At 42.6% G+C, this 14,799-nt stretch overlaps 1 protein-coding gene across 2 annotated transcripts in view; it reads right to left on the bottom strand.

Annotated features, from left to right (window-relative positions):
* LOC141150036 (uncharacterized) overlaps positions 1–14,799 on the bottom strand; it is a 228,162-nt gene that overhangs the window by 135,931 nt on the left and 77,432 nt on the right. For both annotated transcript variants that reach the window (XM_073636940.1, XM_073636939.1), the window contains exons 4-5: positions 9,822–9,949; positions 6,112–6,238 (exon numbers count right to left, since the gene is read on the bottom strand). In XM_073636940.1, coding sequence (XP_073493041.1) covers positions 6,112–6,238; positions 9,822–9,949 — 255 coding nt within the window. The remainder of the gene's footprint in view (positions 1–6,111; positions 6,239–9,821; positions 9,950–14,799) is intronic.

Consider the following 14,799-nt stretch of genomic DNA (forward strand, 5'->3'; position numbering starts at 1 on the left):
TGAGGGCTTAGAGATAATTTAAATATGGTAAGCTGGAGACCAGATGATACTACCTGTCAGAGGAGGTGCTTGAAGCTGGAAGCAACAGTGTGGGGGAGTGATTGATCTGAGACTACTGAAACGAAGAAAGAGGATATTCCAGCTTCTGGTAGTAGATATTTAAAATGATTCAAACGTAATTCAAACATTTAAAAATCCATTACACTAAAGCAGGGAGGCAACGCATTTCAAATGCAACACGGCGTTCTTCCTCAAGGCCTGATGGGAAAAATTTCCCATAGATCCTAAATCCACAGTGAGTGAATCCACATGATGTCACATGACATCTAAAACTATGCAAAGACTGACAAAGCACATTTGAATACATTTGACAGAATAAAACAAAAAAATAGACAAAACAACAATTAGAATGTATTACGGGTGCGAATGGTGGAACCACTGTGCCGTGGAACAAGGAGAGACAGGAGGGGCGTAACTAAGGGCCTCACCCAGACCGACCCTGGTTACACGGCGGCTTAGTTGACTCCACGAGCCAGGGAGGGACCAGGAAGGTGGACCAGGTGCTACTCCGGGACTGACCTCGTGTGAGAGCGGGTGACTCCCACGGGACTGATGACAGACACCGACTGACACGGCTGGTAGGCAGGCAGACAGTGCTGGTAGGCGGACAGTCGGGCACGGCTGATAGACAGGCTGGCGGGCATGGCTGATAGACAGACTGGTGAGTACGGCTGATAGACGGACTGGCGGGCATGGCTGATAGATGGACTGGCGGGCACGGCCTTTAAGAAGCAGGGAGCACGCACACCCTAAACACAGTGCCCGGGCATCTGCGCGCAGTGCGCGCACCCTGGGCAGGCACAGCGTGGGAGCAGGGAGGAGTAGCAGTGGACGCCGAACCAGGGCCGCAGCGATAAAGGGATCGGCGTCTCTTGCCATTTCCAAGTGTTGCCTAATCTTTTTCAAGCACAGGGATGGGGTCTGTAAAGAAGATATTTCTCTCCCACAGCCCCAGGAAGAGATTAGCATATGAGGGTGCGCAAGCTGCCCCAATAGCTGTCTCCTGGAGCTGTAGGTAGATGAGGCCTTTGAAAGTAAAAAAGTTGTGGGTCAATATGAATTCAAGTAGTTCCAATGTGAATGCTTGTAAATGGGCATCTAAGTTGGACATTCTCACAAAAGATTGAACCGTTCTTTTCCTATCTTGATGTTGTATAGATGAAAATAGTTATTTGACATCACGTTACCAATAACATATCCTCCTCTAATTGGATACCCTCTAATTTCCTTGAGACATCCCCCGTGTCTTTCAGATATAAGGGTAGGGTTTCCACAATCGGTTTCAAAATGGAGTCAATGAATTTGCAAGCTGGTTCACTCAAGTTTTGGAGAGCTGAAATTATAGGTCGTCCAGGTGGATTACGTTCATCTCTATGGATCTTTGGTAAGAGGTAGAAAGTGGATGTGGTTGGATCCTGGATGCAGAAATATGCCACTTGCTTGCTTGTAGTTGTTCCATTGTCACCTGCTCATACTAGAATACCACTGATTTGTCCACCTGGGCACATGCGCTCCAGCATTGATAGCATTCCCATCTTGATGACCGCCTTAGGGTATGTGCCCACCATCCACATGTAGCAGCTCTTTGGACACAGTATATTTTTGCTGCGTCCAAAACGCTGCGTTCTATTGAATGTAGGTAAATCCGCATGTGTTCACTGAACCATGCTGATTTACAGCATTCAATACATTCTAGTGGTCAAATTTTTGTGGAGACTAGCGACTCCACAAGAGAAACTGAAATGTCCTGAAAGATGCACGCAAAGTGAACATGGGATTTCTAGAAATCCCATCCACTATGCTGTAACATCTGACGACTGCGAGTTTGACGCTGCATAAACGCGAAGCAGCAAACCCGCAGCATTTCCTGATCGTGGGCACATACCCTTAGATATAATACATTCACGGGCAATTATCTGGAGAATGAAATGGACAGCAAATGTGTTCCAGAGTGAAATGCGACACTTCCCTGACTTCCCTCCCTTGTAACAAATATACATATGGTTTATTAAATTAATTGTACATATTGTAATATTTGAATACAATATTTCTTTTTGTTATTTATACACCCTGATCACCTTGTATCCCTTCCTTTTTTTCTGTGCTTTCTATTTTCCTGGAATCAATATATACAGTATATGTATTATGATATTTTTTTAAGCAACTTAATAAATTATATATTTTAATTATTTGTAAGATGTGGCATCTCTTTATAGGGTATATAAGATCTATGGTGGCCTAACAGTTAATTGTTTTCAAGGTGACTTGTTACATTTTTACTAATTTTGTTATATGTAAATAGCTCTGTCTAGAATTTTTTGGCTAAATATCTTTTAAAAAAAGTAGGAGATTGGTTTTCAATTTCCATGTCCCCAATTGCATTTCAGTGTGTTTTTCCACAATAGCATGTTATAGGAGATTGCTAAGATATGCCATAACTTAAGGTGGACATAGTAAGGCAGAATGCTTTTATTTACAGAAGCACTCCAATCTATATATTTTATTAATTGTGTATATGTGCATATAATGTAGTGTGGGTATGTTAAAATATTAACCTACCGCCGCTTTCTCCAGGATCCAGCGCCATTCTTCTCTTCCCAGTGACATCACTGCTCTGCTGACTCTCTCACACTGTGCTCTTGTAGACCGTGTACCAAGGAGGTCTCTCTCAGAATATAGCGGGCCGAGGACAAAGGATACTAATTGACACTTGGTTAGGGAACCACTTTTTACTAAGAACAAAAACTGGGTTGCCCCGGCAACGCAAGAAAAGAACAACTGACAGGACCAGGATGTACTACAAGATGAACTATAATATGCCTAACCAGTGGTTCCGCCTAGTGCGGTAACCGAGTGATATCCAGAGAAATGATGTAATCAGATGGGTGCACTAGGCGGCCCCTGCAGTGGTTGCAGGGCAAAAGTTCATAAACTTAACAACATTCTATGTTTACAATACTTTTATTCTATCTATACACAAGCTCACCACTGGGGGAGTCTCTAGCTAAGGTTTACCCAAACCTGCCTACAACTAATGTCTTTTATTGAGAACCTGTGTTTGGCGCCAAACTCTTCCTGCTATTTGCATGCATGCATTCACCGGGATCCCTGTGGTGATGCCTGAGCTCAGGACTTACCAGCCATTAACTGTTCTCTGAAGGAGCTGTCTGATTGTCTGATCGGGCACTTAGCTGGGAGACTGAGGAGAGGGTCCTGACCTTGTCACAGGAGCGCAGTTTTCAGTCTATCAGACTAGCAAAAGGCCCTTCACGTCACTCTGATGCACGGGGGAAAATTCAACTCTGCATCCAACCGTAGCCGCCCCCCCAAGGTGATTCTCTCTCTTTGGCCAGAGTAACAGGCAAGGCTTCACCTTCACTCAAAGTTCTGTTATGCTCCCAGCACGCTGCACACACCGAGCTCTTAGGATGCTGCACCACACTGTCCTTCCTCTCTTCACTACTTGTTTTTGCAGACTCACACACCATCAAGTTCACCATAGAGTCACTTTTAGAGGAAACAGAGAGCTCTTGTGGCCGGAGGCTGATACCGCAGCAATGTCCACACATCTCCTTCTCACACTCTGAGAAACCCGAACGAGTCTCCATAGGCTATCTGTGTTTTCCCGCAATAGTATGTTATAGCAGATTGCTAAAGTATGCCATAACTTGGGGTGGACATAGAAGGGCAAAAGGCCTATATTTAAAAAAGCACTCCCATCTATATATTTTTTATTAAATGTGTATATGTGCATGTAATGTAGTGTGAGTGTATTAATATACTCACCCACCGCCGCTATCTCCGGGATCCAGCGCCATTCTTCTCCTCTTCTCAGTGACATCACCACTCTGCACACTGTCTGGCTCACGCTGCGCTCTGTGTGACCCGGAAGTGACTTTTACAATTTAAACCTATGGAGCGTCAAAAAGAGGCTCCATAGGCTATCATTGTAAAAGAGACTTCCAGCTTATGCATAAGTACGTAAGCCTGTTACTCGCAATTTGGATAACGTCATTGAGAAATGGTGCAGAACGGCGCTGCATCCCGGAGACAGCGGCGGTAGGTGAGTATATTAATACACTCACACTACTTGCGTATATACACACATTTCCCAAAATAAAATATAGATGGAAGTTTTTCTTTAAGAAGTGGTCACAATACTAATAAAGCTAGTAATAAGTTTTATATAAAACTTTAATCTCAAATTATATGTATTTACTAGCATCACGCCTCCGGCGTAGCAAGAAATTAATTGAAAATAATAGCTGTGTAGTGATCCAACTAATTTCCTATAATGACTTTCTACTGCAATCTTTTTAGAATGCTATTTTGTCTAACTACATATCATACATTAGAGGTTTGGCACATAAAGTATATACGGTACATTCATCAGAAGGCAGAATACTCTTATGCTGAATATATTAATCAAGTCTGAACATGGAAATCATGAACAATTCATCCGTATTTTATAACATACGCAATCAGTAATTAAGAGTCATTTACTCCAGGAGGCTATTGCAGCATCACATACTTAAAAGTCCATGAACACACTATTCAAGATACAATTATTATTCCAAACATACAGTGGTGATTATTCCTTGGATAAAAAGCAGATTTTAAAGCATAATATAAAAAGAGATTCAGAAGCATAGAACTTGACTGGACATTTTTTGCAAATTATTAAGTACACTGAAAAACAATGTGGTCACTGACTTAAAAATGAAGACAATTATAACATTCAGTGTCATAAAAGACCACATCAGAAATATCCTCATGTCTTTTTAATACAGATTAAATAAATTCTATAATTCTATGTTTTAAGGGTGTTATGTATACACAAGAATATAGTCTGGTCAGATAAGACCAAAATTCAACTCTTTAGATGCCATAATAAACACAATGTTTGGAGACCAAAAGGCACTGCATATCACCCAAAAACACCATACCAACAGTGAAGTTTGGAGGTGAAAACATCAAGGCATAGGGCTGTTTTTCAGCATATGGCACTGGCAAACTTCATATAATTATATATAAGGAAGGATGAATGGACAAATGGACTGAGACATTCTTGATAAAAATCTGCTGCCATCTATCAGGGTGATGAAGATGAAACGAGGGTGGACATTTCAGCAACACAATGATTCTATACACACAGCCAAGGAAACTCTCAATTGGTTTCAGAGAAAGAAAATAAAGCTGCAAGAATGGCCCAGACAATCACCTAACCTGAATCAAAGAGCAAATTTATGGAAGGAACTAAATCTCAGAGTTCATAGAAGAAGCACATGGAACCTTCATGATTTGAAGAGAGTTTGTGTGAAGAATGGGCCAAAATCACACCTGAGCAATGCATGCGACTAGTTTCTTCATACAGGAGGCGTCTTCAAGCTGTCATCACCAACAAAGGCTTTTGTTCAAAGTATTAAATACACTTTAGTAAGCGTGTTCAATACTTTTTCCCTGTGTAATTTCTCATTATTGCACATAACTTAATTTATGGACATATATGGTGTGATTTCTTTGTCTGTGTGGATTGGATGGGTTGTAACCCACATCTGGTGAGAATTTCATGTCAATAGCACCTTTAGGAATATATTTACTTAGAAAATTGGTGACATGTTTAATACTTATTTCACCCGCTGTAGATCTGTTTAAAAATATGAAGTATGCCATTTTATAAAATTTTAGCAAATTCATTTCCTCCTGACTGTGGGCTTATGAGTCTAGTAGATGGCCCTACACAGTGCTATGTAAGCTGGCAATAATTGAGTTACCGTACTCCGATCCAGATTAATAAACCCTGGCTGTGCTGAGATTTAGATCACTATATTTCAAGTTATGCTGAATTTTTTTCCAAAGAACTATGTAGAACTCTGCTTGGCAATTTGATAACCACAGATCATACAACAGGTTTAATGTGACAGATAAATGTAGAAATATGTAGGTAAATGCAAGAATACATAGAAAGTCAGTGGTAACATTTGTTTATCTTTTCAAGTCAAAAGTTTCAATATTAGTACTGAAATAATAGAATTAATCACTGCAACATACCTCAGTTTCGTAAAATTTTCGGGCCTCACACACATTCTTAGTGCCTATAGTATTGTTTGCCCGTATTGAGCCATAGCTCCTCATTTTTTCTTTAATGTTTGAAATTTCCCTTTCCAAAGCATTAATCCTATAAATATGACAAAATCGTTAATAAACATGCCCATCAGAAAATGTGATCTCTTGTTACCAGGGAGATGTAAAAATAATCCTCTTAATTTATTTAATCCACTGGAAGAAATGTGACGTATCTAACAGTGGTAACCAAACGGAATTTTTTTTTCTTTAAAAAGCGAGAACGAATTATAAGTTTAGACATCACTGAAAAAAAACAACCAAACTTGCAATACCATATCCAGCTGGCTGGATATAGTATTGCAAGTATGACTGTTTTATTTTCAGTGATGTCTTTTATTGATTGATGTCCTTTTTTTCAGTGAATTATTTTTTAATTTAGTCTAGGTAATCAAAAGATAATGAGAACCCGTGATGTGGTTTGCTAGCTTGTGTATTTTGGCCAAAATATCGACCAATACCTTATCCATTATATACATATTTTTTCCATGTTTTTTAAGCAGGATGGGTTCTTCAGTGGTACCTGGGTAATGTTGGGTCTCTGTCCTGTGGGTGCACATATGGTATTGGCAGCCCGCCTGATGTAATAGTAGGGGCGTTGGTAATAGGCTGTTGTACAGACAGAGGTGCATCTCACGTAATGGTGTGAATGGCACCTTATGCAAGCCTGTGTGCATTTTGAATACTAGGCAGCCTCCCCACAGGTGTTTGGTTGGTTAGTAAGTGGTTGTTTTATTAGTATTCTGCACCTGTGCTGCCCCCACCTTTATCATGGAGGACCTGAAGCATCCTGCTGTGCATTTGTGGCTGGATATGGTATTGCAAGTATGGTTGTTTTTTTTCCATATTATCTTTTATGAATTTTTGTCCTTTTGTTTAGTGAATTGTTTAAATACAAGTTTAGTTCTAAATATCAGTTTTTAACTGTCTAACTAACCACATATCTTCTGTGGATGTAGACTTGTGCAAATCCTTCTATCTCTTCTTGTAATCACAGACTCAATAAAGTTGAGCACATGGCTCCGTGGAGCCATATTATCACTTAATGACATTGGTTTAGGGTAGTTGTCCTGCTGGAGAATAAATTTGTAGCCAATCAGATGCTTTCCTGATGGCATTGCATGATGGATAAGTATTTGCCTCTATTTTTCAGCATTGAGGATACCAAGAGAAGGGCAATGTTGAAGACCATAGATGCTGTTGTTGGCCAAGGAAACTTAGTGTAACAGATGACAGACATATCACGCTTACTTCTCTTCGATATTGGAAGATGTCCAGTAGTGCCATCAACTCAGAGCTGGCAGCAACCAGTGGAACTCAGCTGCAATAATCTACTGTTCAAAGAAGTCTGGCCAGAATTGGTCTTCATGGAAGTATTGCAGACAAAAACCATACATATGACATGGAAATAAAGCCAAGTGACTCAATTATGCATGAAAACAAAGGAACTGAGGTGCACAAAAATGGCAGCGTGTTTTCTGGACTGATGAGTCAAATTTCTCCAAGGGGCTGGAAACAGTAAAATAATGAGTGTCTGCAGGCAACAGTGAAACCTGATGGAGGTTCCTAACATATTTTCGGCTGCATTTCAGCAAATGGAAGATTAATGGTGTCCGCAATACTGAGAAATAGAGGCAGATACTTATCCATTATGCAATACCATAAGGGAGATGTCCGAATGGTTTCAAATTTATGCTGCAGCAGGACCATGACCTCAAACATATGTAGCACCCTGAGGATTCGGCTGCTACAGGGGTATTACACCTCAAGCCAGAGGTGTGGTATTCCACTCCCGGGTAAGGATGGAGTGTGGAACTGAGCTTAGTAGGCTGCATGCACTACATACATCCCATTTCCGGGGGACAGAACTACGGTACTCCCACCAGTATATGTGCAGGTACGACAGCGTCTGTCCCTGGCTGGAGTGGGAGGGGGGTGGAACATCCCAGTAGTGTAGGGGCAGATAGGGGGAGTAGTCTGGGTAAAGCTAGGAGCTCATTGGGTGCTAGTCACCTGGGCTCACACATAGAGGGAGTATATATGGTGGGCACCATCTTAGGACAGGGTCTTTTTAGCCTGAGGAGCAGAGCAGAGGAGCTCAGCCAGGAGGGCTGGCAGGGAGTTGTGGCTCCGGCTGGGCCCAGCTCCAGAGCAAGGCCTGCAGAGAGAGGAGTAAGAAGGACCCAGAGAGAAAGACAGAGGGAACCCCAAGAACCCAGAAACAGACCAGAAAGGGTGAAGGGTTGGCGGACACGGGTACCGGAACCCGAACTGGTGGAGGCCACTTATCCTCAGCCAGGAACCGGAGGTCGTGGTCAAGATTTGCCACGACCCTCACCAAATCCACCAGAAAGGCACACCAAGCATAGGGTCAGGGAACCCAGAGGAGGTTTGACCACTAAGAGACCCGAGGGAGCCGGCCAAAGGTGGATCCCTGGTGGGAACGGCCAGAGACAGAGAGAGAGAAGGGAGCTCAAGACCACGCTTCAGAACTGCCTGGGGGTTAGCCGAGTCCAGGATCTGGTGGACGCAGCACGGCTCGGGTGGTCACTCAAGGCCAGAGTGACTGAGAGAACACTTGTGAGTAAAACCCCTGAAACTGCATCTCCTGACTCTGACTCTTCTTACTGACCGTCACAACCCCCATCATCTTCACCTGCTGCCCTGAGGCCATACCCCTCCCGTTGGGGGTTATACCATCATCGCTGCACCCATACCACCGGCCTCAGCGGACTGTTCTGCAGTGGCGGCTGCAAAGCCGCACTCAACGGGTGGCGTAGTCGACATCCAAGTTAACATCTACTGCCATAGACTGCCACTTAGTTTGACACCCTGGGCACGGACCGGGTCACCGCCACTAGGACTACTACCCCCATCGAGATCCGGCTCCGGGTATCCCCTGAACATGGCCCAGGGGGTGCGTCACATACAGCTAATATCATTAAGTACTAGCCTCAGCGTAAAGAAGAACAAGGAGTTCTGGAAGTGATTATATGGCCCCCGATAGAGCACTGATCTTAACATCTTCAAGTCTGTCTGGGATTACATATAGGTACAAGGATTTTGCAAGTCTAGATCCACAGAAGATCTGTAGTTAGTTCTCCAAGATGTTTTGAACAAACTCCCTGCCATGTTCATTCAAAAACTGTGTCCAAAGGGTGGTCACACCAAATATTGAATTAATTTATATTTTCTTTTTATTGAATCGCTTTGCATAAAAATATAATAATGATAAACACTTCTATTTTTTAAAACATTCTTACATTGCAGAATTTTTCCTCTCCTGTCTAAAACTTTATAAGACACTGACAATGCTCTAAGACGGAGACAAGAGGAAGGTTGTAGAGGATGCAAGATGTTGTAGAAAACTTAAGAATGTTTTTTTTTCATTTTTAGGTGTGGCCTACTTCATTGGTAAAATAAGCACCTAACTAAAATAGGTCACCATGAAGAGGCAAATGTGATTATATGGTTTGATAAAAAATATGTACTGTGAACAGATTAATGAGGATATGTGGTTCGTGTCTTCATGTCTATTATTGTGGTTCACTTGATGAGTTGATTCAAAAAGTCTGTTCCTACAGGCCTTCGAGAGGTAAATCCTGTACTGACTACTAGTATTATATTATATTACATACCTGCTGTAATCTCGGACTTCAGATGGATATCTAGAAGACTGTTGTACATTCTTTTCACTAACACACAGATTGAGAAAATCTGGATAGAAATTCCCATGTTTCAAGTTAGATAATCGTGACTCTAAAAGCTATAAAGAGATACAAATAATATGAATTTCTATTTTGGATATCCCTTTACATTCTTTGAAATAGAAAACATCATTAATAATACATTGTGGCTCATTTACATTTAATGAATGCCTTGTGAGCATGAAACAATGATAGGGATAAACAGTTGCGGACACACAAACAGAAAAGGGCCCCTATGCAAGAACAGTATATGTGCCCCTCATTGTGTCTGTGATAGAACCAGAATGCTGATTTGAAGGTGGAAGTCTGCGCCCTTACCTCTTTCAATCTGTTTGACCTAATTGAATGATCCCCCCTTCATGCCCTCTGACATAATATTATAAAACTATTATGTTATGAGAACTATGCCGTTCCTATGAACAGTAGTCACAGTATATCACAGTGATTTCAGAGCAGCTGTACCCAAGCTATCACTTACAGGTGCTGGCAGGAATATACAGCCAGGATTAGAGTAGTCCGAGTAGTGGACAACCCTGTCTCAATCAGCATGTTTGCTTCCAGTAAAATAACAATACTTAAGCTATGTGCGCACTACTGTCCGTATTTGAAGCAGAAATTTCAAGTGCGTTTCCGCATCTCCTTGTAGTAAAAACGCATGCAAATTTTCCACACAGTTTTTGCATACATTTTTTGAAGCGTTTTTGTACATCAATAAATGCTTTTTGGAGCTAAATAAAGTTATTTAGTCATTAGAACTGGAGTGAGTGTATTGGTTAATTTGAATGATTAAAGAATGTTTACTCTGTGTCTGTGTTTATTTAACTTTTTACTTTACTTTAATTAGGTTTGGTCATGAAAAGGATGATTGACACCTTGACATCACCAAACAAAAGAGCTAGGTGTCTGCTAGTCCCATTCACCCAATCTTCATTAGCATTTCTATTCATGTAATTTATGCGGCAGCTGTGAGCTTCTATTTTTAGCCTAGGAAGGTGCCATTTGCAAACATGGTCCCTGGCTATAATTAACAGCTCACAGCTGTTTCATTAGCCCATATGCCCCCCCTGATCAGCACTCAGCTGCGCTTTGGATGCAGCATATTTTTGCTGCGTTCAAAATGCGGTGTTCTAATGCCGCACTTTTGTCGGTACATGTGAATCCACCGCATATAATGACACTTCAATTAATCAAAATCTGCAGCGTCCGCTACAGAAATTGACATGCCACGGGTGAGTTTGGGTACATGGCCACAGTCAGGAGCCACTGCAGGTTTGACGCTGCGTGTTTATACAGCGTCAAACCCGCAGCATCCAGATGTCTAGATTACAGGGGGACCCCAGAAAAAAATTGACATGGGGTCCCCCTATAAAATCTAACCAAGACTAAACATACAGTTGCGATCTGATATTAATAGCAAAGGAAGGGGTCATGGATACTAGCCCCCTCCGCGGCTATTAATATCACCCCTCAGCAGTCCCAGAAATGGCGCATCCATAAGATCCTCCTCCGCTCTTCCCACTGCCCTGTGACGAGAGGGGTAATGGGGTTGGGGTTCACATCAGCCTTGTATTGGCGGCTGACATGAAGCCCAGGTTAGTAATGGAGGGCGTCTATAAGATGCCCCCATTACTAACTGCGTAGTAAAGTGGTCACTGCTTTTTCAATAAAAGACATGGCCAGAATAAATTATTTTAATGAAATAAAAAATACACGGTTCTACAATTTTTTTATTACACTCCGTTAGCGAAGCCATCGATCTTCTGAAAAAGACGTAAAATAACAAACAACCATATCCCTCAACTGTCCGCCATCAACGACGTAGTCCACAATCACCGCCAACGAGTGTCCCATGACGAACCGTGTCACTTCTACAGCAGTGACATCAGCAATCAATGATGTCACTGCTGCAGAAGACAGCATTGTATACTGACAGGGGTGTAAAATCACTCCTGTCCTCATACATGCTGCAGGAGGTCACAGGGGTTTATCAGCTGAAGATCAGCTGATGAGCCCCAGTAAGCTAACCACCGTGGGAGCATTCTTCAGAATGCTCCCAGGGGAGGTCATGCTGTATAATGGCCCCCCACTTTAGGTCCCACACTGTATGAGGGCCACCCAACAGAAGTCCCTACAATGTATGAGGGGCCCCCATACTTTATGATGCCCCCACAGTTCCACCACACGTTTTAAATGAAATAAAAACCATAATTTACTCAACTAATCCAGGATCCTGATGAGCCCACCGGCAAAGCGTAGGCGGATCAATGCGTTGTCATCACATGCACAGGACAACAGAGTCCCGGAACAGTGCAACGATCATCACCGTGCCGGGACTCTGAAGTCCTGTGTGCTTATCACTTGCTGTTCTGTAGACTGCAGGCTTAAAGCGACCAGCGGTCTACAGAACAGAGAGTGGTGGTGCGGGGAGATCATGTATTCCTGCTCTACCTCAGAGATTAACTATATGGTTAAGTGCACACTGAGCGTTTTTGATGCCTTTTCGCGGCGTTTTTTCCACACGAAAATGCACCAAAAATGCTAAGTAATCTGTATTCTATGGAACGCAGGTAAATCCACATGTGTTCACTTAAGCATGTGGATTTACCGCATTCAATACATTCTAGTGGTCAAATTTCTGTTGCAGAGACTAGCGACTCCGCAAGCGAATTTGACATGCGGCGGTCCTGAAAGACGTGCCGCATGTCAGTGTCCGCGTGTGATCCGTAGCCTCAGATGCACGCATAGTGGACATGGGATTTCTAGAAATCCCATCCAGTATGCTGTAACATCTGGACACTGCAGGTTTGACGCTGTATAAACACAGCATCAAACCCGCAGCGGCTCCTGATTGTGGCCACGTACTCAAACTCACCCACAGCATGTCAATTTCTGTAGCGGACACGCCAGTCTCCGCTGCAGATTTTGACCGATTGAAATGTCATTACATACGGTGGATCCGCATGTATTGACAACAAAAGTGCGACATTAGAACATAGTGTTTTGTACACAGTGAAAATACGCTGCATCCAAAGAGCTGCTTGTTGCTGTTCGTGGGGACATAGCTGCTAAACAAACAGCTGTGAGCTGTTATTATTAGCCATGGAACATGTTTGCCTACTTGGCACCTTCCTAGGTTAAAAATAGCAGTTCTCAGCTGCCCCAGAAATGATTTGAATGGAAATGCTAATGAAGATTGGGTGAATGGGATTAGCTGACAAATAGCTCTTTTGTTTGGTGATGACAAGGTGACAATCAGACCCTTTCATTACTGAAAGCTAATTAAAGTAAAGAGTTAAATAAAACACAGACACTGAGTAAACACTTTATTTGAAATACAACAGACACATTCTTTAATAATTTAAATTAACCAATATACTCACCACAGGTCTAACGGTAATCCAAGGGTTGAAGCAATGTCCCACGTTTCTTTTTCCAAATATCTTAATTTAGCTCTAAAAAGCATTTATTGATGTCCAAAAATGCATCCAAAAAACTCATTAAAAATGCATCAAAATTGTGGCAAAATGCACATTTTTTCCGCAGTGTTTTTCCTGCCAAGAGATGCAGAAACACTGCAGACATTTCTGCAATCAATGCATGAACGTGCGCACATAGCCTATCAGCATGCTGCACTCGCCGATATAGTTAGCAGTAGCAGTAGCTCCGGGTGGGCCCCTCCAAGGGCAGGGCCTTGGGTGACAACACCCTCTGCCCCACTCCCTCCCCCAGTAGCTAAGCTACTGAGTAGGTGGCAAGGGCTCTTAGTGAGGATGAGTGAGACAGTGGGTTATGGTGGTTCTTGGGGTGGGGGAGTCAGAGGGAGACAGTGGTTAGCTGGGGCTTTTGGTGGCGATTAGAACAAGATAATTGGTGGCAGGGGCTCATTGAGGATTAGAAAAAGATAGAAAGTGGCAGAGGCTCTTGGGATAGGGGAAGCAGAGGGAGACAGTGAATGGCAAGTGCATTTGTTGAAGAGTAAAGGGAGACAGTGGATAGCAGGTGCTATTGGTGGGGATTAAATAGAGACTGTAGGTGGCAGGGGCTCATGGGAGAGCCATTGAAAGACAGCATGTGACAGGAGATTTTGAATGGGTGGGAGGCCACTGAAAACTGATTTCACTGAAGTTTCTAGTTGTATGCAGCTTTAAACAGGGAGGCTGCATCGTCACAAGCTTCATGAAGTCCCTGTAAAATTACTAAGCAATGCAGTACACCTAAGTAGTAAACTCAGTGCTGCACAGGAGTCCATATATAGTTTATAGTGATAACTGGGCTGTAAGGAGGAAAGGAGCACTGCTTCATGCTTATCCTACACTTTCCTGCTTTAACAGCCTGGACTAGTGATGAGCGAGCACTAAAATGCTCGGGTACTCGTTGCTCGGGTCGAGCAAATTGGAATGCTCGAGTGCTCGACCCGAGCAACGAGCCCAATGTAAGTCTATGGGAAACTCAAGCATTTTTCAGGCGGCTTCCCCCGGCAGTCTGCAGAGGGCCTAAAAATTGTCCAAATCGATGGGAATAGTGCTCAAATGACATGGGAACAGCATGGGGAAGACCCCTGGAAGCATTTCTGACTCCCAGGTCACTGCTGTCAACAGCGTTGTCAGAGGTATTACGCCACTTTTACGGACTCACAAAAAAACATGCAAAAACGAACCAAAATGGATTTTCCTTGGAATTATGTTCAAGAACATACTCTTCAGGGTAATGACTTGTATATAAGGCAAAAGAAAATAACTAAAAACAAAAATGCTCCTCCACACCTTGGGCTATGTTCACACGTACCGTTTTTGATGCGTTTTTGCACTTTTGCATTGCTTTCGACCAAGACTAATGCATTCACTGGGAAATATCATTTTAACATTTTACAGCCTTATCTGGCCATTGTGTGTGTGACACATCATCACAC

This window comes from Phyllobates terribilis, unplaced genomic scaffold (genome assembly GCF_046119375.1).
Source record: "Phyllobates terribilis strain yellow unplaced genomic scaffold, ASM4611937v1 Scaffold_1__5_contigs__length_1240528914, whole genome shotgun sequence".
NCBI classification, from domain to species: Eukaryota; Metazoa; Chordata; class Amphibia; order Anura; family Dendrobatidae; genus Phyllobates; species Phyllobates terribilis.